At 37.6% G+C, this 27861-nt stretch overlaps 1 protein-coding gene across 1 annotated transcript in view; it reads right to left on the minus strand.

Annotated features, from left to right (window-relative positions):
* The window catches only part of sorcs3a (sortilin related VPS10 domain containing receptor 3a), a 182053-nt gene that overhangs the window by 83694 nt on the left and 70498 nt on the right, over positions 1–27861 (minus strand). The window contains exons 3-4 of the mRNA XM_088419860.1: positions 8660–8759; positions 1071–1229 (exon numbers count right to left, since the gene is read on the minus strand). Coding sequence (XP_088275986.1) covers positions 1071–1229; positions 8660–8759 — 259 coding nt within the window. The remainder of the gene's footprint in view (positions 1–1070; positions 1230–8659; positions 8760–27861) is intronic.

The raw sequence follows: 27861 nt of genomic DNA on the forward strand, positions 1-27861 counted from the left end.
TCTATTTAAAAAAAAATAAATAAAAGGAGCTTACAACTCCTTGTAATATTTATTTAGAAATAAACCCGGTGAGACATTATTTCAGTTTTTGCTGTTTCTTTCTTCGACTGATTACATCATTCTTTAGCTTGGAAGCTAAAATTTGCACTTTATTTTCTGAAAACATCTAAATCAATCAGTCATTGTCTACAGAAGCTATTATTATTTTGACTGACCTGATTTTTTTTTTTCAAGCCATAAAGACTCACGGGTTGAACAAAACAGATTGCTGCTTTTTATTCCATCAAAGATTTTGATGGTTTGCAGTACGCCTAACCGCAACACACTTGCTGATTAAATTCGGTGTGACAGTCTAAAACAGTTAGCAAGCTAAAAGCTGAAAATGACCATTTAAAAGCTACTTGCTGCTGGGTTGAATGACGGTTAGAGGCCGTGAAGGGAATGAAAAGACCACTAACAACAGTAAAAACTTCTAACTTATTATATGAATAACCCTTGTGAACCACCCTTAGGACGTCTGCAGATAACACATTCGGGAGGAATGGAAATGAAAGTCGCAGAAGCACTCATCTTCTGTGACTTGTGCTTTTGGTGCCAATGTGTCGAAATGATGATGTAAATATCAAATCCATTTGACTGTCTGGGTTAGCACCAACTGTCTGGGTAAGTTTGACTTGCCAAATGCATGTCTCAGCCAGCGCAAAGTTTTATTGCACTGCTTTGCTTGATAGGCTGTATTTTATCTCATCTCATGTTATCCAAAGTTTGCAATGTGGACACCATCTAAATGATGACAAAGGAAGGTACTGTATATTGTTATGTCATGTGGTCCCAGCTTGCTCTACAGGTTGTTGATGTTATGTTGCACATCACAATGACAGAGTCCATGGCTCAACAGTACTTTGCGTTGCCCCCACACACAGGCCAATTAGGAAACTATATCAACTGACATTAGGATAAGGGTTTTGTCAAATAGAAAAGGGACTTCAAGCTCTAATCAGTGTCAAATTTTGAATCTATTGCATGCATCATGGCACATGAAAAAACAATCAAATCGAACTGGATTTTACCTTCTGGTCATGACTGTAGGCTAAGGCCCAGTCCTCCTCGGTGGGGTGAAATAAGAGGCTTAGGATGTAGAAAGTGAGGCGGTACTTCTGGTAGCTGGCTCCTTCGTCAGAGCTGATTAGCACGCTGCTCTCAAACTCTGGATCAGTCAACACCATGATCTGATAGAGGCAAAAAGACAATTGTCAAGAAATGTATTTTGTTTTTCTTGGATTGTTCCTGAAGGGAACAAACGGAGGTGTGCAGACCATCAGCACCGACGGACTGTGCGTAGGTCAGTTTCCAACGGATGACTGTTTTGTCAACAGAACAATGATTGGCTTATAGAAACGACAAAATAAGACTGTCGGAAGGGTTGTGTTTCGTCTAATATGGTGTATGGGATGAAACAAAAAAAAAAGTAGAACAAGATACATTATCATTTCATGTTCCGAAATAATATTATTTTATTAATATATTAATTAATATTATATTTTTAAACTGTTGCCCAAATGAAAACAACTGATATTTCTCAATACATTTATGACAAACAAGATATAAAATGAACTTTTTCAAGTGAGCAGCCGAATTGAGCAGGAACATTATCAGTCACAATTGCTTGTAGCATATTATTTAGTACAGTGGGGAAAGTATTTTCATTCATGTGCATGTATGTGAGAAATATGTGTTTGTGAATTAATTTGGAGCTTTCATACTGTTTTGTATTGATGACTATTTGCTTTATGTTCTGTATGATTTTTTTTTTTATTTCAATCGTTATGTATTTCAATAGTTCAATCCTTAACAGCAAATTGAAACTATACTGTCCACACTGAGCCGAGTATAAGCTTAGTCCAAGCTAGACAGCGAGCTAAACTGTAATGTGATGACGGAAGACGTCCTCATTGTAGTTTGTAGATTTGAATGCACATCTTGGCATCAACATCAGCAAAGTGGATTCACAAATAAAGATGGTAACACAAATAAGCCATGTTTTTTTCAATTGCACACATTCACAGCAGGTGTAAAAGACAAACAGCAATTACCTAACAATTCAACAAACAACGTTATGCATACAGGCGTTGCCCCTATATGAGTTCAATACGCGTCTCGGTCGGCACGGATTCGATCACGTTCTTTTCCCCAACTGTGTAACAACCACGCTCGAAAGCTCTCAAGTCTTCCTGTTTGCACAGTTTGCGGCAAAATAAAAGCATAGCCAGAGTTGTCTAGAAAGAATTACTGCAACTGAAAGGCAGAATAGAAACGTTTAAACTCACGACCGTGGGAAAGAGACATGACTGCGGTCAAACGGTGCAAGCTTCACAATCTCGGAACCGGCTACGTGGTGATTTCATGACACAGCACTTAGGACGGAATCCAACAGGAAGCATATCGATTTCTGTTTTATTTAAATATCGATTTAATGACCTTTTCTATCAATTCAAATCATAAATGAGAATCGCAATTCTGATTCAAATCGATTCTTTGACACTCCCCTAATATATATGTAAAAGTATATGGGCTAAGTGAGTTCATTCATATCAACAGGCAGAGATTTGACTAATCAGGGGAGACTGATCTACACATGGGCAAGTAGCATGAGGCACATGGACAACACTGATGACATTGACAATGAACCAATGAGGACGGAAAGAAAACAGGGTCCTGATTACAAGCAAACTGACGAGACAATGTGGAACAGCTGGATCAGATGGGGTGGAAGGAGCTGATTAGGTGACAAAGGGAACGGGCTGGTCAACAAGCAGAGGTGAACAACTAAATTAAAAGACAGTCACTGATCCTAGACACAAGGAAACAACAAAAACATTCAAATCCAATGCCAACAAACCCCAATAACACAAATCATTGATGACTTTTTTTGGGGAGTGAGGGACGTGACTGTCAAAATATCTTTCAAGGTTTGGTATCCTAAGGAGAAAGTAATGAGTTTTTATGGTGTTCAGGAGTGCCAAATATCTTGATATTTTTTCGATAGGGTGTTCTATAGAGAATTTAGCAAGTCCTGTAGTCACTTGGAGTCTTTTACTTTCAGTGCTACATGTGACCAAGCAAAACTATTGGGAGCCCTTAAATGGCAAACACAACTTTGGCCTCCATAGAATGCATACAATTTATCCAGTTGGAACCCACATAAGGACCGCCTAGATCCCAGTTCAATCCCATATAGGCAAACACACGTTAGGGAAAACATGGTTAAGACATAAAATTGCCACTTTAGAACCCACTTAACGGCCAGTCAGAAGCCCAAGTAAGCCCATATGGGCTGACACATGGGGTGACCTGGTGGAAGCGAGGAGCAAAACCAGATGGAACCTAAAGGGAGTAAACACAAGTCTAGCATACTTGGGTCTAATATAGTTCACCCAAATGTTGTCAAAAGTGTATTTTCTTTATGTGGCCAAATGCATTTGGGGTATATTCATTAAACCTGGTCAACACGAGGTCACAGATAGCAGATCATCTTTTAAGTGGGTGATTCTTTTTTTCTATTGCAACACTATGGCACACTATTGCACTCCTAAACACACATGCCCACACACGCACATAGCAACAGTTAAAGAAAGCAAACTTTGGCAGATGATGCCTCAGAAATGAATTGTCAATAAAGCAAAGTGAAAAAGAAAGGAGCCACTTGGAATTCTAAAAACAACAGTTCTTTTTATAGAACTGCGCCTAAAGAATAGCCCTGGAAAATGAGCTCAAATTCCCCTCGATATCAGACCTGGAAGAAACATTCTGGATGACACACCAGATCAATTGGGCTTAGCGCGTGCCTGATAGAAGGTTTAGCAAATTTGTTGTTGCTATATGGTCATCAACCACGGATTAAGTCTTAATCACCCACGTTTAGACATTGTGTTTGACTTTCTCACTCCCTCAAGTACATTTTATCCATTTATTTTTATTGCTCAATGTTGTCCTTCAGCAGGTTGACTGTTTCAACTTTGCTTATCAAACAGTTGTATTTTTAACTCCACGAGATTACATATAGTACTGACAGTACATTGGCTTGCTATTTCAGCCAATAGTTCATCTCGATGAACGAAAAAATAAAATAACTGGTTCAGAAAGCAAAGTTAATCATTGACTTTCTCATCACTAATTTATAGATGACATGCACTCAACCAGGGTCTTCATTTTCAGCATTGTTCAAAGTTAAAATCATCCACATTATTATTATAAAGTGAAAGACAGTGTAGACACATTGAGTTAATCATTTACACTGAGGTTAACTAGCATCTAAATATTCTGACATTACGCAATATTACATACTTTTGAAGTTAAAGACTAAAGAAATGAAGTTGAAGCACTTTGTGGATATTTGTTACTCGTCCCCACAAACAGTCATTATTTGAATCCGTTACTTCATCACTGCGCTCTATCTATTAATAGACTTTAACCAGGCGAATCGGTGAAAAGTCTGAGTTTCTGTGTTTAAAGGACATGCATAATGACAATTAAACTTTGCGCTGGTTTTAACCATGTTACAATTTTAATTCATCACGCGAAACGCCCCCAAGGGGTTATTTTTCTTCACTCACCCAAGCAGATAATCAGGAACGCCTGTTTGTCAGTGCAGTATTTGTAATGTCAGTTAGGAGGAAGGCCCTTGTACAGTCTCTTACACCCATGTACCACCCGCGCAAGAGTAAATACACACTCATCATATTCGAGGAGCCACGTGTTTCACCTTCCTTTATGGTTCTGTGTTGCACTGAGTTGGCCAACTAAAAAGTAATATTTAATTAATTACTTCCAACGTTTTACTATAGAAAAATGGCAAAAAATGTAAGTCGAACAATCATCAATTGTAATAAATAAGTCACCCGTGACAGCGGGAGTGTTGCTTTATCTAGTTCATTTTGATGTCAGTTAAACTGTTTTTCGCTCATTCGTTCACTCTGCTGGGATAGGTCCCAGCCCCGCGTGACCCTCATGAGAACAAGCGGTTAAGTTGACAGACAAAAGAATGTTTCGTAAACAGATGGCATTCAAACAACATCATTAAGGGGGCACGGATCTCACATGGTGAGAGGTGTGGCTTCAGTCAAACAATTTCAATTTGAAATTAAATCACCAATGTCCTAAATATAACATTTAATCATTTATATGCACATATTATATATGGAAAGTTTGAAATAATATTAATGTATATTAATATTATGTTGCTTCTGTTGCTTCTGCCAACACAAATAAGCAGAAGACAGTGGTTGGGTGGACGGCTGAATGGACAGACGGATAGATGGATGAATGGACGGATAGTAAATATTTGCTATAGTAGAAATGACATATTTTTCTGAACCAATTTACAAAGAGAGATGGAAAACAGAGAGACACTATTCTAATGTTTCTATTGTTCAACAGCAATATAATTCAGCTTCTGAAAAAAGACAGCGCTCAGTTTAACTTTCATAAGAGCTACTTTGAGGCAATGGAGTGTAAGAGATACTTTGAGGTAATGGAGTGTACTTAAAGTACCTCCGGAGATCTGAAGTTAAAATATACATGATTCATCAAAAGAAACGCCATCCAATCGTAGTTTGTTTCCATTGGTTTCTAAGTTTCTAAGAGCTTAAATAAGCTTTCTGTCAAAGATGTCATAGTGGCAGCCTTATTTGCTGCTTTTCGGCTCCTGGGAGCAGAGCCGAGTTGTTGATTGGCATTTCTCAATCACTATTGGCTTTTGCAGGCAGCACCTGTTTGTACAGGATTGTAGTCTGACAAAACACTGTCATATTTATATTTGTATGGGTGCACCATTGATAACAGCAAATATCAAGACAAACATTACTTTGGTGTGCCTAAACCTTTTTAATTCAGATCATAAATTGTTCACAGCAAGGTGGCTGCATTACATATGTGTGGAACACTCGGTACAAACTATACCGGTTGGTAGGAATTTGGTAGTCCGAAGGAACATTTTCTTGAATCGACAAAACACAAGCAAAACTACTGGGATACGCGCCTAAGAACTGTCCATTATATTTAAGCGCAAGCTCCAAAGCTACAGATTAGGTATGAAAATAGGTTGGATACACAAACTGAGAAGAAACGTATGGTGTGTACTACGTAGTCGTCAATCCAGAATGCATGTATATGTGTGTGTGTGTGAGACAGTGGGCGGTGATGATGCTTGATCTGATAGCTCAAAAGCCTTGAAAAAAGTAATTAGGCTTTGCTGTTTGCATATAAAAATGTATAATACCTGCATAAATATTACATTATGAGTAGCAAAAGTGAGAAGGGATGATGAGAAAAAAAATGTAGCTTGACATGCTAAGGCATGGGAATTTTTTTCTTTTGACATTTTACACAGCTCTTGCTGAAACTGTTAAAGCAGAACATATCCAACTTTGAAGAGCAAAATAGCAATGCAATAACTGTAATTCCCCAAATATAGGACACACATGTGTATAAGACACAGCCTTATTTTTGGGATCAAATTCTGGTATTTTCTATGTTACCATGTATAAGATGCCCCAACACTTTGGCAACAATGTAAAATTTAAGCAAAGCAAAGAAAAAAATTCATCTTCCTAAACCTTTCATAGTTTCACGTGTTCATATCCGCAAGTTACATATTTTTTGGGTGTTGAGTATGTTTCAGATTTCCCAAATTTTGAGCTGTCAGTGAATGCCACGCCAGTGTAACTTTGAATGCAGTTGTTTTTCCTTTCCCTCACGATGCAGCTTGAGTTCGTTTTACAATAAAAACCCAAAATTGCGCATCACCCGTGTTCCACTAAGCTTATGATTGTGTGTAAATGCCAAAAGACCACATATTAATAAAGGAGTCATGTGAAATATATTTCCGTGTTCTCTAACCAGTGCACTCGGCTCCATGTCTTGCCACTTAAGTGAATCAGCTGGAGACCTCATATCTTTAACATGATCCTCTCCGTTTTAATAATATTCCTGTGTGTGAACAAGGATGGACTCGGACGGTGGTTCAGTTTGCTCACTTCTTTGATTGAAAATAATTCCATAAGAACCTCAGCTAACATGAGCTGCTGCTAGCTGCAACATGCACTTGCTTCTAACAGCCAACTGACATCCACCCTCTCACTCGTCCCATGACAGTAATAATTGTAAGAATACGGCCCATGTATGCATCTGTGTGTCAAAACCCAACTTATGTGGCTGACAAATCAAGCTTCCTTGAATGGGGTCAAACAGATAAATATAGGTAAACAAAAATAAGTACCGTATTCTCCGCACTATAAGGCGCACCTAAAAGACTTAATTTTTTGAAAAAGCTGATGGTGCACCTTAGGATCCGGTGTGCCTTATACTGTATATGGATCAACATTGATTCATAGATGGGGAATGAAGTGATAAAGTAAGCTTTGCCTGTTTCTTTTGTGTGTTTACAGTTGAACAAGGTTGCTCATATTGACATTGAGTTATTATGGTATTGAGAGTTTAGAGTTATTGTTCGAGTTATTGTTATTCTTTTGAGTATTACTATATTGTGATTGCACTAGAGGAAAAGTTCCCTGATATAAATGTTGCACTACATGTTATACCTTGCTGTTAAAAAATAAACTGTCATGGAAATACTAATAAAATAAAACATAAGACAGTTGTTTATTCATTATGGGAGTGAATGGAGTTGTCAGAAAGCTGGTTTGTAATCTACTAATAAAGTTTGGCTGCTTCAACTTTTGCACCTTATAATGCGGTGCGCCTAATATATGGAAAAAGTTTCAAAATATTTCATAAATTGAGGGTGCACCTTACAATCCGGTGCGCCTTATAGTGCGGATAATACGGTAACCATTTATAGGACACACCCATACTTTTGGCCTTCATTTTTTTGGGGAAAAAAAAGAAATGTCAGTTGTATTTGGGGTTTTGGATTACATTTAGTAGTGGGTAATAGTAGGTAGTAGTAGGGGGGCACACACACGCCTCTTCATCAAGCCACTGATGGACATGAGTTGGAGCAATTGTTTGTGGGCAACATATGTGGGTAATTCAGGCTTTAAACTTTTAGTCCATTTTTATCCAGTACAAGCTCATGGTCATGGCAACAAAAGCAATCAATATCGGTCTTTTGCAACTGATCAGTGCAGCCTCCATTTTCACTCTGCCGTCATTCCATTGGAACACTGCATTTTCTTCATCTGATTAATCAGTCTTGCCATTATCATTGCCGTATACCAAATCAGAGGGACTTTTTGACTTTTGTCAGATTACTCCATTTTAGCAATGGGAACAACGATCTGGCATGTCAAGTGGTGGGTGCAAGGGATGAACCAAGCCTGTATTTCTTGAAAATGTTCCTACAAACAAATTGCTTGTAAACAATTGTAGGAGTTTCACTGTTACAAAAATGACTTGATAACACAATCTTTTGGGGAATAATAACGTGCCTATTTCATCTTGTCTACATTTTTGAGACAGATGGTTCAAAATAAATATTTGATTTCTAAACTTTTTGTGTCATGCTGAAGTCTATTTTCTGCTTAGATAAGTTTCAGACTGCTTGTGAAATTCGACAGAGATGAAGTGTAAAACATTGATTCACTTTAATCTTAATCTGAAGTCTCAAAATAGGGTTTTGAAAAAACATGCAGCATCATACCTTTCTCTTGTTGGTTGGACAGACATAAAGGTAACTCAGAACAGTTTTGGATCCAACTTTGTCATTCATTTTCTCATACGTGGACCCAGAATCTGAAGACCTGAACAACAAAAACAAACCAAAAATAGTACATTACAATCAGTACTCTTCAAGAAACATAAGCAGCTCAACAACTAAGGGTGACTGAAATGAAATAATGGGCCCTAACTTTGTGCCAAGCATAAGTGAGTGCAAACCACAGTCAAAATGTGCACATGCGCAGCGCTTTCTCTCTTCTGGTACAGTATTTTGCTTTATTAGTGCAGATAGAATAGGACATTTTACTGTGTGCAGTGAGATTGTACAAAGCCCGCCCTCAGGCAATCTAAGCGGCTCTCCCCATTCCCATTAAAATCAGGGCAGTCAAAGCACAGCACTGGACATTATGGAAGCAAAAATTGACTCGCTATAGTCCATGGACGACATTGCCATGTGCAAAGTGCATTTATGCAAGTTAATAGCGAGATCTGCCCTCTTAGATAAGCTAATTGGCAGAGGCGCTTTGGCGCTTTGTCACCACTGACGGACTGTCCGTCACCGATGGACTGAATGACGGGACGGACAATCATTTTGCCGACAGACCGACGGATGACGGGAATGCCTGAAATAAACGATGAATTAAAAATGTATTTGTCAGCTTGTCACTGCCCTTTTTGCCTACTTAATTTCATTTCAACTGACTTGTGTGATTGCAAGCTATATTGTTGCCTTTTTATAGTGCTACTGCAATCAGTCTAATGTCAGTCTGATAATAGTCAGTTGCCAGCACCACCAAGTGATGGAGAACCATACTCAGCTGAGTGGTTTATCAGCATTGTGTCATTTCAACACTGATCAGACTAGGCCGATTTTACCAGAGACTTATTTTGAATTAGGCCCTTTATAACTTCTGGGTTTAAAAAATCAAAACTCAAACTGTACACAATCTCGCTGACCAAAAGTTTAAAATGTTTAGAATTAATTGTTAAGAGATTTCTTTGAGTTATTTTGCTTTTTAAAAATGTTTTACATAAAGGAATGTCTTGCTGATAAAATAGGGTTTTTTAGGATGAATGATGGCCGAGTGAGGGCTTTGTGAGGCTCAATGAGGGCGTACAGCAGTCGTTTGGTAGCTTGAAGGAGTGACAGCCTACATTGCAAAAGCCTGCACCTAATTTGCATTTTGCTATGGGACAGGAAATGCAAGATTCGTTTTTTTTTTTAATTCCCTAATTAAAGACGTTTTTTAATTTTGTAACTTCAACCTCAGCAATGCTTTATTTTACTTGTGCTGTATGTGAACGATGAATTGTAGACACATTTAGATAAATGAAAATGAAACCTAAAAACGTAAGATAGACGGGTATAAAGAGATAGCCGACTTGCTTCGAATCACAGTCATGTAAGGCATATTAACGCCATCCCTGGACATGATTGGGAATAAAGCCATAAATGTTTTCTGAGATTCCCTCAAATGAGTAATGCATGGCTATATGGGGTCTCAGGCAGTACAACGGGTCATCCAGTTACCGAAGGGTCGGCTGTTCAAACCCCGTTCTGTCAGAGTCACGAGTTGTTGTGTCCTTTCCCCGCCTTGCCTCCTGTGACTGGTCGTAAGAGCCGTAGGCACAATATGGCAGCCTCGCCTCTATTAGTCTGCCCCAGGGCAGCGGTAGCTACACAACATAGTTTACAACCACTGGTGTGTGAGTGCGCTTGGTAAATTTGTTGTCAGTGTGAGCGCTTTGAGTACTTAGGGATAGTAGAAAAGCACTCTATGAGTGTAATGTCCATTTACCATTCCGTGTTTAAAAAGCAGAAGTACAAAAATCAAATGTGATGTTAATTTTGGGTGTCGGACTGACGGCGTAATTTCTTTCTGTCTGGAAAAAATGACGGACCGACGATGACGGAAAGGGGGCTCTGATGACAATGACAATGACAATGACAATGAATGATGGATGTCGGACCAGCAAAATTCTGTAAGTTTCCCACCTCTGGTGGTTGGTCAGACATAAGCCTTTGTCAGATTAAGACAGCCATGCAATATGACTGCGTGTAGGAAGAAAAAACAGCCCCCCTCCCACCCCACAAGTCAGAGGGCTGTTAATAAAATATTCAAGATGATATGGATGTCATATGATTTCTGCAATGATTCAGAGAGAGGGATTCTCCCAAACAAGTTGCCATATTTATGAGTGAAATCCACCAAAGAATGTCATCCACCACACAGAGCCCCAAATCTCTGCACTTTGGATTGTTCCACCCGTGCCAGAAATTCAACCTGCTTATAGCGAGTCTAAAATATAGTCTACTTTAAATCATCAAATGTGCAGATGTGTCATGGATACATAAAACTGTCTGCCAGAAGGCCCAGCAAGATGGAGTGTGGTCTACCAAATTCACAAACATGCTAAACTTGAATTGCAGCGGCACATAAATGAACATATGTCATTTTTTTACGCCAAGCGTATGGGCACCTGTCTAAAAAAAACAAAGCCCCCAAAATTAAAAGAGCAATTAAAAATAACAGAAACAACGAATTACTGTGATTTTGCATGAATGATGAAAAAGACAGAATACAATCTTCTACACAGTATGTACAGGATGATTGTATTGAGAAGGATAAGGCTGGAGGTGGTATACAGTACCACTATCAGCCAGCCAACAGAAAAAGTAGTTAGGGACCAGCATTGTGAATAATTAATTCCATCCAAATAGCTGAATCTGAAATAAAATGACGGGTGCAATAAATTAAAATAAAAACATGTGTGCATTTCCAAATCTAAAGTCTTTAATAATGTAGTAGTGATAATGAACCCGTGAGCCAGTTTGGTCCCCCAAGAGCAGTGATTCGCAAGCACTGTGCCATAGCATATTCATGTCATGCGCTATCAGCCACAGGAAATAAACACATTTCACTTGAAGAGGTGGTCCGGTCCGCAGCTTGGTACTGGTCTGTGGATCAACTGATACCAGGCCACCCGGTTTGGTCCTGAAATATCTACCGTAGTTTCCGCACTATAAGGCCCACCGGATTATAAGGCGCACCCTCAATTAATGACACATTTTAAAACCCTTTCCCATGTATAAGGCGCACCGGATTATAAGGCGCACCCTCAATTAATGACATTTTAAAACGTCAATCACAATATAGTAATATTCAAAGTAATAACAATAGTAACGCAAATAATAACTCTAAGCTCTCAATAGCATAATAACTCAATGTCATTATGACCAACCTTGTTCAACTGTAAACACACAAAAGAATCAGGTAAAGCTTACTTTATCGGTTCATTCCCCATCTATGAATCCCAATATCAATACTGATCCATATACTGTATAAGATGCACCCGATTATAAGGCGCACCATCAGCTTTTTAAAAAAAATTAAGGCTTTTAGGTGCGCATTATAGTGCGGAAAATACAGTAATTGTTTCCAATTCATGTATTATCTGAGTCTGAAAGATATTTTGTTTGAAAAACATTTGAAAAAACTAACTGGATTCTCTTGGATTAATTTTGGTCACTTTATCAGCAAAGTTTCACAGACAAAGTATCAAATTGAGTGAGAAACAGAAGACCCCGTCAAATTTATTTGAGAAGGGGAGAAGGCCCAGTGAAGAGGCATGAGAAGGGCCTCCAAGTTCTAAGAAAATGACAGCTTTTAACAGGTAGTACTAGAAGTCTTGGAAGACTTGGACGATACTTTACAACCAAAAAGAACCCACGGTTTAACCTGATTTCAAAGTAGCGTTGATACTGCAAACGAGTGAACTGTGTTGTAATGCAGTCATTTTCAATAGTTTGTCCAATAGATGGCACCGTTTAATTACTGTTTTGTACCGTTTTGGAACATTTTAGTTTTAACAGTTTAACATTAATTTATGCTTAATTTGGCTTGATCTTTGTTTTTTGGTACCACCTCTGGCCACTGCTAAAATTACATTTTTTGGAGGAATGATGGTGTAGCTTTAATTGAGAGCGGTCAGTCGGTGACACACGTTTGTCTCTCGGTGAAACATGGCCCACTGCTGTTTGTAAGTTCTACTTTCCTTTTAAGAAAGTTGATGTATGATAATGATAATGGGATATTCAAAGAAGAATAAAATTCAATTAAAAAAAAAAAAAATCAAACAATTCAGACGCTTGCAATATGTTCAGCAAGACATTATTTGGCAATGCAACATTTTTCAGCGTTTGTGGTGTCCACTTCACCAATCTAGTCATAAAAGAAAGGGGTAAGTGCCCTGATGCTGATTTGAAGCATATGATCTCAATGTACCTACGACATGTTAATGGCCATGTCCTTCTATTCACAAGCTCCGTGCATGATGCCAAGGCAAGCATTTCCCACCCAGTTGGGATTGTCAAGACACACACACACACACATATATATATATATATATATATATATATATATATATACACACACACACACTACGGAAATGCTCTTCTATCACATTATTAAATCACGATAACAATATATTATGACATTTTAACTTTTCTACAGTTATTCCATTCAAAAATATGCAACACATAATTATTGCTTACGTTTTTCTTTTTCTTATTTTGATGTCACATTTATTCAACCTAAATAAAAATGAAAAAGAGCGTTTCTTACAGAAATTAGTTTAAGAAAGGAGTTCTACTAGAACTCCCATTTTGAGAACATTTAATTATGCAGATCTCAAAAGTCATGGTCAAAAGTTTTCCATTCATTTTTTCTGTGTTGTCTGTTATTGGTTAATTTGAGCAAAAAAAAAAAAAAAAGAATGGTGCATTTGCAAATGCAAAACAATTGAAAAAATAAAAACGATTACCATCACAAATCATGCATTCCTTTCATCCATAGTCATCATCATTCCAAAGATGAAAAACACATTTTTTTTTTCTGTTGTCTGTTATTGGTTAATTTGCGCTAAAACTAGATGGTGCATTTGTAAATGCAAAACAATTGAAAAAAATACAAGGGTAGAAATGTCTCCCCTGAACGTCACAGACACTGGGGTGTCCGAAAACAAGATAGACAGAGTGAGGAAAGTTCCCCCATCCCTCAGGCAAAATTTAGACGGAATGCTCTGAACACCCGTTGAGTGATTTGCTTGAAAAACATTCTCAGCACCACTGAACCGAACATTTACAATTCAGTGCGAAAATGTCAGCAGTAGAGATGCCTTATTACATTGCAGACATTTTCACTAAAATTGTCTAAATTGCTCTTTTGACCGGGAAGAAGACTCGCTGGGATGAGACAAAACCTTTTTTTTGGGTACTAAAAGCCTTAGTTTTTCATTGTTAGAGTTCAAGGAAAGGAACAAATGAAACTATTACAAGGAAACCCAACTGGGTTCAATGACAACAGATCTACCAGAGGAAAGTTTTCGGAAAAAACACACAAAAAAACAAAGAGACGTCCGCAACTACCATGGCAGACGTGCCATGCACTCTTCCACCGAGCGGCCGTTATTGAATACGACTGAAAATATTTATCTTAATGGCATAGAGGAAACCAATTACAATTATGATCTTTGGATCACGAAAAAAAATACTTTTTACTTTTCATTGTACTTTGAAGTGCATATTTGGATTAGCACCTTTACTTTTACTCAAGTTTGTTTCTACATGGGTATCTTTAGTATTACTTAAGTCAACAATCTGTACTTTGCCCATCACTGTCAACAGCTGCCATTATGTGCAACAGTTGCTTTCACTGCGTGGTCAGTTTATTATTTTGAAATAACGGAAAGAGGAAAAAACTGATAGGCGGATGGATAAGATAGAGGCTCCCCCGGGTATTTGTGGGGATGAGGACACCCAACGGCAATTCCTTTCAACTGTGAAAATTGATAAGGCACAGAGCGACATTCCCTTTCCAAAATGGTGTGTGCTTCTGCGTTTTCGATAAATACTTAGTGATGCAAAGCCTTGACAAAAAAATAACACGAACGGAGAAATGACTGAAGCAGATTTTGTCCGTCAATCACGGTCAGTACAGAAGGTCCCTCTCAGTTTGTGAATTTTATGAAGCACTTGCCCAAAGTGCGGAATTGCTCGTCGAGGTACGTGTTCAGATAGCAACCCGTAGTTTGGTGATGGATTGTCCAGGCTCTTCCGAGTATTTATGAGGACAAGGATATCCCAAACCAATTTGCTTCAGCTATGGGAAATGATATGGCACAAAACTGCACATTCCCTCATCAAAGCAGCGAGTTACTGACAGAACGCCCACCTTCAGCACGTCCTCACGCATTTTCTACATGTGCTTTGTGACGTGAACCTTTAAAAAAAAATGCACGGCCTGAGCACGAACTGTAGCAAATTACGTCTTTCTATCGAGGTCAGTACAGACGGTCTTTTCTCAGTCTGTGTATTTTTACGAGGCTTCACATCATAAAGCACTCTCTGAGTGCGGAAGCGCTCGTCAAGTGGGGGCATCATCACTGACTTGTAGCTTTGTCGATGTATTGCCCAGCTCCCATAATAAAGTATAGCAACTTATTAGTATGAAGCTAGCTGGAATATAAATCAAAGAAAAAGCTGACTCCTCGCGCCGTATCGCAATAAATGACAACGCAGGGTCAATGGATACTTTTTCGCCATTTGCTGGACTGCAGGGTAAGTGCAATCTTTTTCATCTGCTTGACATACGTCATCAGTCTGATTTGAATCAACGAACTTGTCCATTGTCGTGCGGTGTGAAGGCAAATTTGTGGGCCACACTCAAGAACTTAAGACCAGGAACATCTGGAACCAGTGATTCAGAGTTCTTGGACCTTTCTTTCTCTCAAGAATGATGCGGAAGTGAACATTTGGAATTAGAAATGCTTATATACTGTAAATAGTTTGTTGCATGTTGATATTTACACATTCCCTGTAAAATCATTGTCCATAATAATTGTGACAAATCATTATCATCATCAGCTTCGTCTGTAAAGAAAACCCCTAGTTTCCAGGACCTAAAAGAGTTTGAAAACTACATTCTTCAAATATTACATTATGAAACTTCTTATCTGTACAGTTCTTCAACTCAAATGATCTAGGTTGTTTAGGCCTTGTCTACATGTAGTCGGGTTCTTGCAAGCTAGCAGTAGATGTCTCTGGTTTGCACTTTGTGCTTTTTTTTTTTTCCATCCAAACCAAATCTTTCAAAACCTCCGTTTTCGTGTTTGCATGGAACCATCTCAAAGATTTGCGTCATGATTTGCGTCATCGCGCTACTAATTTTTTTCCCAGCAAAGACGCAGATACTGGTGACGTCCAAGGCAAAAGTTCTTTCTGATTGGACACATCAACAGCGGAATTTCTAATTGCGCTTAGCCACTTGGCATGCTCGTAAGTGAATGGAACCACACTGTGCGGGATTCGTATAGATGCGATTTCTTGAAATAAACAACAACAACGAGAGGAAGATCATGCGGGACTAAATAAGACAGTTACATGTAGACAAGGCCTTAGTTGGCATGTAGAAAAGTCAGAGCTTTGAGTTACAGTGTATTGTTTTATTTGAGAATTATCCATGACAGAATACATGCATTTTAAAGGGTTATTTTCAACTAAGTACACGTTTTAACATGTGGAACCTTTATGTGATTTTAAAACCATCTTCCAAAATCTTTGCTCATAGAATTCCTGAACCACCCCCCATGTTGGTCCTCTAAAGAGGTTTTATTTATTTGTTTATTTATTTATTTTTGCTCTAGTTCATGTTCCTGAGACTCCCTGGAGCCTGAGCTCAATTTTTTGTTCATATGTCTGGCTAGCACAGGTGACTCTGTAGTGATGGGAAAACGAAGCCTCTTGAACCACCTGTTATATTCTTTTGTTATTCTCGTTTGCTTCTTTTTCAATGGCACTCTTGGTTTAAAGATGCAGTGTTTAAATTTACATTTACATTGCACTAGCCTTTATCTTTAAGCCTAAGAGACCATCTGTCTGTTGTAAAAATCTGAGGTGGGAATCTTGCATTTTTTTGCTGGTTTGTCAGTCGTCGAAGCACAGCCCTCCTTCCATCATCGATGGTCCACCATTTTTTCACACCGTTTGTAATCGTGGGTTCCGTCGGTCCGTTGCTCACTTCCATCATCAAATCCCCTCTCCCCCCAAAAAATTAGAAGCCCATTGTTCTACTAAACAACAAAAAAGATTTTATTCTCTAAAAAAAAATATCACTACATACAGTACTTTCTCTAGCTTGGCTAGATAGATAGTTATCTCTTCAATCATACAAACTTTGCACTAAAGTAAATAGTTAAAATAAAGTCAACCTCTCCACAGTAAACTGCAGTAAGTCAACAAGCCTGTTAGAGTGAATACATGTGTGTGCAGTCGGGAAAAAAATGCAATTAGGATCCACATCCACTAGGGAAGCATTATCATACTCTATATTGTTATTAACCTCTATGGATTGGTTTTGTCAGCTCTCCAATTTAACGACTTGAACAACCACTGGAAATGACAAAAAAAGTCACATTTGGCCACATATCTGTCACTTACACTACAAGTAAAAAGTGAGGTTTTGTTGACTTTATTTGTTGATAATGCCTTTTTGTGGTTTAATTTTAAAACCTCGTTCTTGCATTTCCTGGCTAAGAACTTTTTGATATGCCCATTGGTTAATTTGATGCCATAAAGAAGAGTTTTCTTCAAAAAACATGCATTGATCAATGCCATGTTCTTCTTTTTAAATCAAAAGCCTATATTTCATGTCTGAACCTCAAACACCTACCCACTAGAGACAATGTAGCACATAACAAATTGCACTTACAAAAAAAAAAAAAAATCTCTGTCCTTTCTTGCTAACTGAAAAGAGGTCAGGTCATCTACAGTCAGTCAGAAATGATAGCAGTCAAATCAGAGGGATATAATGGATATAATGTATTTTATACACAGTAATAGAGGACAAGGAGTGGATTTTCAGTGTCCCATCCCACTCCAACGTGTGTGCGTGTGTGTGTGTATATATATATATATATATATATATATATATATATATATATATATATATATATATATATATATATATATATATATATAATGAAATTTACAAGTGACAAACATTTACACACATTCTTATTTGATACATAGTTTTTAAATTTAATACAATATTTATGTTTTACTACTATATTTTTAAAACTCTTTCTGAACACAGTCATTGATTCACATCATTTCAGTTCTCTTTCATGGCTGTTCCATAAATTTTACATGTAAATAAGCTAATCCGTTACAAAAATGTTCCTAAACCCTTTAATTGAATACTATTAATACATTAAAAAAACGCACCAAAAATGGCAACAAATACATGTTAGAATTACATTATATATATATATATATATATATATATATATATATATATATATATATATATATATATATATATATATATATATATATATATATATATATATATATATATATACAGTGTAGATCTGGCCATCTATCCATTTTCTCAGCTGTTTCCCCTCACAAGGCTGTAGGCAGGCAGGGTACACCTGAACTGGGTGCCAGCCAATCATTGGGCACAAAAAAAGAAAAACAAACAACTTGAAACAAGCAACTATTCAATCTTATCCTCACCTATGGCCAATTTTGAGTTAGGTATACCTTGCGTGTTTTGGAAATCAGAGTCCCCAGAGTAAACCCGTGAGGAGGCATGAGGTGAACATGCAAACTCCACACAGGAAGCCAAGAGCCAGAAGCGAACTCTGCACTGTGAGATTGATGTGTTCACTTGTCTGCCACCATCCCGGTATGGAAAAATCTACTTAATAATAATTCAATATTACTTTGGAAAATTGGCACACATGAGAGTTAAAGTTGCTGAAGCAATGAAAATATAATGGAACCTCCAAAGACTGAGCACCGCATGCCAAAGTCTATCTCTCAAAAGATTAAAAAATGCGTGCCTATGTGTGTGTGCGTGCGTGTGTATGCACGTGTACGTGTGCAAGTGTTTTTGTTGTATTTGTCTGTGTTAGCAAGAGATAGCAAAAGGAGAATGTTGAATCAAGTCATGTGTGAAACAAACAAAGACAGCAACTCATGCTGCTAAAGCTCTGGGAGTTGATCTTGTAATGTAAAACAAAAGAATAAACAAACACATATGGAGTGGACCACAGGTAAGTGTAAAGAGGACAGCAGGTGGGAAAAAAAAATCTCTACACATCCTTCAGTGGCCACCGGCACTTCCTGAATTTTGCCTGATCACCATAACAACGGGTTGCTTCACAAATGTATTGAAGGAAAATGCCCCGAAGGCACGGGAGGGCCCACGAACAAGGCTTTTTCTCCGTGTCAACGTTTGTCATGTATCTACTCGCTGCTCTTGTTCTCCAGTCAACCTTGACAATGACTTGGAAAGTAGCTTGCTTCAACTGCTCGGCAGGTACCAAGATGCTTTTTCATGAATGAATTTTTTAAATAAAGTATAAAACTTTAAATACCGCTCCCAGACATCATAACTTTTTCATGAAGTCCGAAACAAGTCTACGTTTAAAATAGTCTTTGACATTCATCTTCTTTTCACCTGCGAACCCTCACCGGCCATCTGAAACATATCATGGTAAAGTGAACCCCCTCTACTACTCTCTTTACCGCTCCTGTTCTCTAAGGTGACCAAGCAGCATCCTCTCACAGTCAGCCGAGGGCCGGGCTCATAATTGGTTTGTTTTGGAGCGGATTCAGTTGATCTTTGAATGGTTACAGATGTGTGCCTTGTTTGGCTTAGCCTTTGTTTTTTGGCGCCGCCTCTAGCTGCTCTTGATAGAGGATTTTGCAGGGGGGAAGGACGGTGTTGCTTCATTGGGGAGAAGTTACTTTCTGTGTGCACGCTTTGTTCATTCTCTTTGAGAGATCGGGCCCACGAGTGTCTGTGAGTTGTGTTTTCTTTGTTGGAATGTTATCGTCCATGCAAAAATGTGTAATTTGTTGCTCCGACTTGTGTACATAACATGCTAGCTAATGTTAGTTTTTCTCTTCAGCGTCTTTTATAGTGTTGCCTTGTATGTACTTAGCTTTTTAGCATTTCCGTGGTTTCCGTGTGCTAGGTATATCCTTTTGATAAATGTCAGCACATGCAAATGTTTTGCATTGATAATCAAAGTCGTTTACATCTAATGAACGTGTTGTATTGAAAGGAATATAATTTGTAATTCAGTTATGTGATTGATTTAATATACGCGATTTGTGTTCATTCAGTAAGATATACAGGGTGTCCATAAAGTCTCTTTACCATTTCAAAAAATTATTAAAAATCCAATGGATTAGATATTTTATTCAGATTTGTTCTATTGTATTCACCATTTATTAGTTTTTTTCTTTTAACTTCTTTTAATACACTTGTACATGGGCACCATTGGTTGCACGACGCACATCAAGACGATACTCGATTTCTTGCCATGTTCTCTGTAGCATAGCCTCATCAATTGTGGCAATGGCATCAGTAGCCCTTTGCTTGAGGTCAGTAATGTCCCTTATCTTTGTTCGATACACGATATCTTAAAAATAGCCCTATAAAATGAATACAATAGAACAAATCTCAATAAAATATCTAATCAATTGCATTTTTAATAAATTTATTAAATGGTAAAGAGTCTTTATTGACACCCTGTACATGTTTCGTCTTTCCGGAATCATAACGATGTATGCAATGTATTTCTGTAATGTGTTTAGGCTTGCAATTTAATCAATAAAAAAGTCATTGGTTGTGGCTAACAGTATTCCAGATTACTGGCGGAGGGCATTTGTGAACATCACCTTTACAACAATCATCTTCTTCATTCTTTTTATATTGGTTGTGTTAACCAATCCTCTTGAGTGAAAAGGAAAGGTTATATTCACACGCTGAAAACATTCACAAATCGGGGCTTTCAATCAAAACAAGAGATAATAAATAAAGGTAGACTAACACCGAAGCTGAGAGGATTATTTCAGATCACCTTTATCTGTCATCGTGACAGTGTCTGGACTCAGATGGGATATTTTGACCTTATAACTTTACAGCGAAGCATCAGTTGAAATGCCCAACACTCACATGCAAAACCAAGTGCTTTACTACTAAAAACCTTTGGCAAGTCAAATCGTTTGACTTGGCTTTGGACCAACACTGAAGACTTAACAGCAGCATCCACAATGCTAAGGTAAGTTGAGAGGTTATAAAATATCTCATTAGTGCCATCTGCTTCCTAGCTAAACAGCAGTTAGCGTTTCGTCCAGGCCCTGCCGATCGTATCCTATCTAGTGGATGCATAATGCAGCCCCAGCCGATACTGTAGTTTCAACTGACCTCAATGCTTCTCTTATTGCGCCTTATAATCGGGTGCACTTGATATAATGTTTTGAATTTGATTTTATTTATTCATTTTTTAAACAGGCCATTCACGGTGGCCGACTGGGGCAAGGGCACTGCAACCTGCAGAATGCAAACAAAAAATGCAAACACTTTTAAAGAAACACCTTGCATTCACAAGAACAAAAAGCATTAATACATATCTCAGCTTACTTACAAAAACTCACTCACCGAGTGAAAAACAACTGCAAGTATTACATGCTGCAAGTTTTGATTGTCACAACGGAAATGCGCCAGAAAGAAAAACAACTGCGAGTATTACATGCCGCAAGTTGTGAGTCTCACAAAGGAAGGTTGCCAGGTCACTAGGACCAGAAACTTGGTGAGACTAGATCATCGGTGAAAATGTTTTGACTAGCTCTAGGAGAAAATGTATGCTTTACTTTGAATCTGTTTACACTTTATGACCTTATGTTTTATTATGTTATAAAAGAGCAGTATTGTTACTGACCTAGAAACCTGTTGATTTGAAAGACTTTGTATTTAATTCTAAGACATGCATTAAATATATTAATAATTACATCATATACTTCAAATCCAGACATAAACCATTGTTTTTCATAAAAAATGGTCATTATTTTTTATCCTTAAAATGTATAAAGAAGCAAAACATGCAGTGAAAATCTGTAAGTTAGTAGAGGACCTCAACCTTGATGATAACCATTTTCTTCACCTTTGTATTTGTGTTCATTCATTTTATTATTATAATAATATAATTTCTTATACTATTATTATTTTAAAGAGGCTTTTTGTGTCTCTTATTTGTCTATGTACACTTCTTAGACTTGTCTGATACATTTCTGGTATTACACTGTACTACGCCAACATGTATTATACATATGTATGTTCGTTTAATGTTAAAAAAGTCGAAGTTGTTAAATACAGTTACATAAAAAATATATAGTAGTATTTACACTATAAAAGACGGTGGTGAAAAGAAGCTCATGTGGGCGAGGATGGAGGGCCAAATCATGTTCGTTAGTACCTACATAATTTAGTGAGTTGTTTTTTTTCAGACTCTTTTAAATATCAAGTAAAAAAAGAAATACACTATCCACTACTGATGTGGCCTCGCAGATGTAATCCCTGTCAGATGTCCTGTCCATTCTGTGGAGCCGCTACCAAGTCTTCAGCAGACTTTTGTTGTTTGTGTGGCAAAAACATAAATTTTGTAACAGAGCAGGCAAACAAACCCCTGCAGGGGAGAGACCGGTCACGGGTACCCAGGTAAATAAATAATAATATATTTTTAAAATTATATATTAGGAGGACTATTCATTATTATTTTTGTATGAGAATGATTATCATATTTAAGTGTAAAAAATGCCCAACCTTTGCATGTATAACTTTTTACAACTTTTTTGTTTTTTTTTTTACTTCTTTGCCATGAGTGTGTGCGTGTGTATGTTTGTGTTTGTTTAAAGGAAGCTCGTTTGTGCCTTCATTCTTGAAATCCGGGGTCATGAAAGAGAGAGAAGGACATTCTTTTCAAAGGTACAGCAGAAAAGAAAAGTAAAGGGCAAGAACAAGAAAACAGTGTATGTACTATGGCCATACATAGTAACTATTTCTGATATCTTTAATGGCATCTCAGTAAATTTCTTATATTTCTTCAGATAAATGCTGGAATTATGAAAATGAGTGGGGTCTCCATTTAAAGCAGTGAGAGGGAAGTCACTTCCACTTGAGATTCTGGTTACCAGAACAGATTTTGGCTGCTGATGCGGCAAAAAAATCATAAAGCATACAGATTTAAAACAAGACTTGGAAGATTTTACACTTGTGTTGTTGTCTCGATGGTAGGAGAGTTATGAAGATCCCAGGAACAGACAGCCCTTTTACAAAACAGAGGTCCAAGGATGCAATTGGAAAGTCGTATTTTTACAAAGCCATGACATCATTCTTTTTGATATAAAGAGAGATAAAAGTTTCACGTGTTTAGCAAGTTAACTTACCTGTTATGTACTACTGTGAAGGATGAAACTGCAGTGTTTAAGTCAGGCGTACCTTCTCTTTTTCCCAGAGCTGGTCAATTAAAACACTTTTCAACAAAGATCTGGTCCCACGATGTTTCTGGTCCATTGGCGTCTCTTAGTGGCTAGGCGCACTTCCGTTGTGAGAATCAAAACTTGCGGCATTTAATACTCACAGTTGTTGAGTGAATCTGTTTTTGTAAGGGATCTGAGATTTGTAATAATGCTTCTTTTTTGTTTTTTGTGAATGCAAATTGCACATACTGCGGCGCGTTTCTTTTAATGTCTTAGCATTTTTTGTTTACAGTTGTTTTTATTTGTTGCAGCTCATTTGACACAGTGGGCCATCGTACCATTCATTGGAGGTCCACCTTCTAATCCGGTGCACCTTATAGGGCGGAAAATACGGTAGTCATATTATTGGTGATTTTTTTTTTCTTTTTTAATACACACAATTCATATTTCAACATGGGGTGTGTGTTTTTTTTTTTTTAATTGACCATATATACACACAAACACGTGTGCATGTGCACACACGCACACACACACACACACACACACACACTATAGCATCCAACCTGTTTTCATCCAACTATAATATTGGATTGTATATGTGAGTACTCCTTACGCCTAACATCTGAGGAACTTTTATGTTCCTGTAATTAGAAATAAAAGCAAAATATAAACCTCTTTTCATTTTCACATCATGTGCGTGCTTGAAAACAGCAACTCCGAAGCCTCCCGGCTTTTTCCCGAACGGAAAATTGAGTATTTTTAATCTTAATTTTTTATTCATGCCTGCCTGAATCCCTTGATGTGATGCTCACTGTGAGTTGTGTAGACAGAGTCAGTATTCAAATCATTCTTTCCTTTTCCTGTCAATGCATTAGTTGCGTGCTAGGGGCATATAAGTCACAAATATTTTGCAAAACATTGTCTCTTGACTTGAAGCATGAGTTGTGAAAGCCACACAGGAAATGTAAGCTGTGTGTGCCTGCTTTGAACAATTTAGTTTGATTGCACACTTTTTTAAAGTGTGCATTCATTTGCAGCACCACAGGAGTAAATAGATTCACTTGTAACTATTTTGGGAAAACTAAAAATGCTCTCCTGGATGGTGAGTGGGAGCCTTCTTAGCCGACTTTGTTACCTTTTTTTCCTTATGATAAGCAGCTCCAGAGAAAGTCTTGTATAACTTAAAACTCAGACATGTGAAAATTAAGTTTCATCGACAAGAGCAACCAAAGAAGGCGTAAATGCATCGCAAAGTTTTTCTCAGGGCTTTGCTCAAACTTTTTTCCTATTCTCTTACACTCGCGTTGGGAGAATTCTGTCACAGCAGATCTGGCTCTGACCCCTCTGAGAGAAATGTTTGAGCTGGCATCCCTCATAGCACCCACTCAGCCAACTATATCCCAGCCACAACAAGCTGCCAAACGTAGCTGCCGAACTTCAAGCAACCAGCAGTTAGCAAGTCTAAGACTTATGATTGCATTCACCTTTCAAAAATGAAGACATACAGTGTGAAACATATTGAAACAATAACATGTTCTAGTATATAACCAAACGTTAGCAAAAAATGCACATTGGTTCATCCATTTTCTTTACTTACACTTATCCAGTGTAGGTTGACCAGTGTTGGTAGTAATGCATTACAAAGTAATGTAATCACTGAAATGCATTACTTTTTTCTGTAACGTGTTAGTGTAATGCAGTTATATATATATATATATATATATATATATATATATATATATATATATATATATATATATATATATATGTTTACCTTTACTTTACTTTACTCAATCTTTACTTTATTGCAATTACGCACCCGCCCTGGCATCGCCTCATGCGCCCCCAGTGGGCGTGGCCAGTGAGAAGCACTGGTATAATGCATTACACACAAAAAAATAGTAATATTTTACTCAGTACAAATGAGAGTAACACAATGCGCTTTTGACATGAAAGTGGTGATATTTCCCCAAGTTTGCCAAAAATACCGTGGGATCGTAGGAGAAAAGTCCGGGGCAAAATATTTACTTTCTGTCATTAGTACCAGAGTTGAATGCAGCAGCAGCAGACGACGACAGGTTGAATATGGATATTACGTACACAAGATGGACATACAGCCTTTACTTTCAGTTCGTCAGAGATGAAGAGAAGAAGATTATAACATGCATGGCAGGTGTATTGGACATAGTAAATAGTACCGTATTTTCCGCACTATAAGGCGCACCGGATTATAGGGCGCACCCTCAATTAATGACATGTTTTAAAACCTTTTCAATCACAATATAGTAATACTCAAAGTAATAACAATAATAACTCAAATAATAACTCTAAGCTCTCAATAGCATGATAACTCAATGTCAAAACGACCAACCTTGTTCAACTGTAAACACACAAAAGAAATGGGTAAAGCTTACTTTATCGGGTCATTCCCCATCTACGAATCCCAATCTTAATATTGATCCATATGTAAGGCGCACCTGATTATAAGGCGCATTATCAGCTTTTTTTTTTTTTTTTAAAAACCTTTTAGGTGTGCTTTATAGTGCGGAAAATATGGTACTTAGATGTGATTGGGTGTGTGAATAATTTTTCATCTCTGTGTGCCCTGCGATTGGCTGGCAACCATTTCAGGGTGCTTGCCGCCTACTGCCAAATGTCTGCTGGAATTGGCACCAGCAATCCTGCGACCCTAGTGAGCATAAGCATCTTTAGAAAATGGATGGATGAATGAAATTACAATTAATAAAAAATGATTAGTATGCAAGGTTAGGGTCTTCCATTGAATATAAATCAAGATGAAATGTGATTTTGTGGGTTCAGTTTGAAGGCAGCAATTGCAAAAGGCGTTTTTTTTCTCATTTCTGATGTATAGTTTATTTTCTTTGCTTTTTATCATTATAATTTCTCAATTTAAAAAAAAGGAAATGGGGGCAAGAGGGTTCAGAAAAGTTGGTGGATTAACATGTTATTGAGAAGAAAAAAATGCCCCAACAAGTCAGAGGGAAGAACATTTTAAAGGGTTTGAAATCACAACAATTGATCATGAGGTCTCTTAAGAGTCGCTCTTTCCATAAGGTGTTCTGTTGAGTTGAGGTCGTGATGGTGAGGTGCGGAGGGAAATAGCAAGTCCAATTGCCAAAGGTCACAGATATCAGGTGGGCCTCTGAGAGTTAGATACTTATTAGAGGCACTGACCTGTAAAATACCACATCGCCTGTGAGCATACCTAGCAAAATGATGCAATTTTAGAGGATGTTCTTCTTCACCTGCAAGTGACCCCATTCAGACTTTGTAGCAGAGTAGCAGTCATGGAGTGATAACACAGCAAGAGCCTTCTCTTAGTTTCCTATTCAATTCACTGTTCACTTCCCATTTAGGTTGGCATCATCACGAGACAGGATAGAATAGAATATTGTCATTGTATAGCAGGTATACAACGAAATAGAGAGCGCTACTCCCATTTGTGCATATTAAACAAATTTGGACAGAAAATTGAATAACTAATACAGAGATGAAAATTATAGCAAAATTATAGCATTGTCAACTCAGGGAAAGAAGCAAAGAAGCTCTCCCATACACACACACACACATATATATATATATATATATATATATATATATATATATATATATATATATATATATATATATATATATATATATATGTTTAATACTTACTCCTCCTTGATGTCCGACCTGAATAAATACCCTCATAATACCATCCTTTATACCACCACCATCATACACAGAAGAACGCATACACATTACCGGGCGTTGCATCACCTTAATCATGTGCAACACAGGCTATTTTTAGCAATTATAACTTCATCTTATAACTTAATCATTATATTTGATACTGTCAAAACTTAAGAATAAAATTATTCACACGAAGTTTTATTAAGTCCACCAAGAGCAGGCAAGCTTTCACAAGCTTGTAGGCTCAATTACAAATCACATTTAATACAAGAAGAACATCCCTCACATTGCACAAACGCCCGCAACTGTTGATTGTGAACGCCTCGGCCAGATTTCATACAGCCTGGCGACACATGTTAGCTGAATTCTGATTGGATTAAAAACTCTAACCCAAGATTACAACACTGGAAGGAGCGTAACCAAATGGAGATAATATGACATGGAGAAGAGAATATGGATAATTATAATAATTGTGTGCGTTGACCACATTCCTTTCAATCTGTCCATAACACCAGGTGCAAACAATTACCCCGCCACACCCATGTAAATCTGCTTGTTTCTGCCAGTACCCGCCAGATCAACTTGCTCTCCACCCAAGCCTTTTAGCGTTTAGTAGTCATGAGTTCGACTACAATACATTGGCGCATGTACCGCGTTTATTAAGCAAACACCATGTCAGTATATGTATTTCTTGAAGCAAGTCACGTGACACCTAGAGCGACTGTGCCGAACAGATAGATACGTTTTCTGAGCCGAATTAAATGTACTGTCATACCACAAGAAAATCACCTCCTTAATGGTAAGGCATGACAAGCACTAAACACTTGAATAAACTCAGGCATACAACCAATTCTCCAACTTATCCACAGTTAGCCATTTGAGAACAAACCATTTTCATCCTTTTCATTTCATGTCATTTTTAACCATCAAACTCAGGGAACGGATGCTCAATGAATCTCTGCTGAATTTTATCCTGAAGGACTGCAAGCCACTCTGTGGAGAGTGAAGCCTTCAGCGACTGCACAATAGATTCCCTGTCAAAATGCTGAAAAGACCTATCCTTTTTAACAAAACAAAAAATGAAAATAAAAAAATCATTCAAAATCAAGTCCCTGCCCACAAACATCATCATTTATACGTTTATTTAAAATGTG

Source organism: Hippichthys cyanospilos, chromosome 7 (assembly GCF_059441005.1).
Source record: "Hippichthys cyanospilos isolate Australia breed blue-spotted pipefish chromosome 7, RoL_Hcya_1.0, whole genome shotgun sequence".
In the NCBI taxonomy this organism is placed as follows: Eukaryota; Metazoa; Chordata; class Actinopteri; order Syngnathiformes; family Syngnathidae; genus Hippichthys; species Hippichthys cyanospilos.